We start from the raw sequence: 1,367 nt of genomic DNA on the forward strand, positions 1-1,367 counted from the left end.
AGGATGCCGTACGAGAGGGATGACAGGAAGTGCACAGGAAGGTCGAATATTAGGGACCTCAGGGCGACTTTTCCGTGGGTGTCCCGCTCACGCTGTGGGACAGGCCTAGCGGAGTGAGTAAAGCTAGTGGGGTTTCAGATTTTGTGACTTGGTGAAGTCGGTGAACTGCAGAATTGTAAGTAGTTGAAGCTCCATACTCGTCTTGGCCACACTGATGTCTGTTTACTTTTGTATTTCATTTATGAAAAGGTCACCAGAGAATTTGAACGTGGTGCCTTAAGAAACAAGTGTTGAAAATACGTTTTTTTTCCTCTCATATGTAAAATGCTTGTCATAAGCTAAATACTGTTTTCACTTCATTTGAGTGTGTGTGTGTGTGAGTGTGTGAGCGTGTGTGTGTGTGAGAGTATGTGTGAGCATGTGTGTGAGTGTATCTGTTAAGGGTGGGGTGTGGTGAATATGATCATTGTATTATTAAGTACAAATAAATTTTTCGGTGGGAAACTTATTTTTCAGGTTGAAGCACTCAATAAATTAAAAACTTTAAATAGTTTAATCAAACTGAATGCAATGAAGCTAAACAGAGCCAAAGGGAAGGAAGCCATGCACACCTGTTTAAAACAGAATGCTTACCGGGAAGCTCTCTCTGACCTGCAGTCACCCCTGAACCCGTGTGTTATCCTCTCAGAGCTCTAGTAAGTGATTGTGTGTGCGTGGCCTGGTGGGCTCCTGTTGAAAATAGCAATGCAAGGATTTTTGAGTCACTGCCTTGGGGAACAGTAAGGTCTTCTTTCAGCTTCAGTAAGTGGAATATTATAATTAAGGAAGAAGACTCATTAGTCATAAGAGACTGTATTTATTTCCAATAGAATGTATTTCCACCAGTTAAATTTACATCTGGAGTTAGTAGAAGTTGTCAAAAATTAATTTTCTTTCAATCGTATAGAATTAAATTTATTTTTCTATATTACTAGTTTCTAAGAGTTGAAAATTCTATGTGATTAAAAAGTTGCAAAATGGGGAACCAGCAGTTAGCATAATGGCTATGTCGCTGGATTCCCACGTAGGCGACTGCGGTTCGCGTCCCGGACCTGGTGGCTTAGAGCTCTCGCCGGGTGCGTGTGCGTGCATGCCCACCAGATCCCGAGAGGAGAATGGAGGAGAAGGGATTGCGGCATGACCATCCCCCCGGGACGTGATTTCTCACTTTCTGTCTCTATGTCTCTCTCTGTCTGTCTGGCGAGCGCACGCGCCCTATAGTGAAAACCTCTCAAAAAAAAAAATAGTTGCAAAATGTAATTAATTATGTACTTACTGACTTTCCTATTTTTAAATGAAATCTTCTGGGGCCATTCCCCTAGATAACC

At 42.1% G+C, this 1,367-nt stretch overlaps 1 protein-coding gene across 2 annotated transcripts in view; it reads left to right on the forward strand.

The window, feature by feature from the left end:
• PIK3CB (phosphatidylinositol-4,5-bisphosphate 3-kinase catalytic subunit beta) overlaps positions 1-1,367 on the forward strand; it is a 134,175-nt gene that overhangs the window by 105,085 nt on the left and 27,723 nt on the right. For both annotated transcript variants that reach the window (XM_006158178.3, XM_027775577.1), the window contains one exon: positions 517-695. In XM_006158178.3, the coding sequence (XP_006158240.1) occupies positions 517-695 (179 nt within the window). The remainder of the gene's footprint in view (positions 1-516; positions 696-1,367) is intronic.

The sequence above is a fragment of the Tupaia chinensis genome, unplaced genomic scaffold (genome assembly GCF_000334495.1).
Source record: "Tupaia chinensis unplaced genomic scaffold, TupChi_1.0 Scaffold000574_1, whole genome shotgun sequence".
NCBI lineage: Eukaryota > Metazoa > Chordata > Mammalia > Scandentia > Tupaiidae > Tupaia > Tupaia belangeri.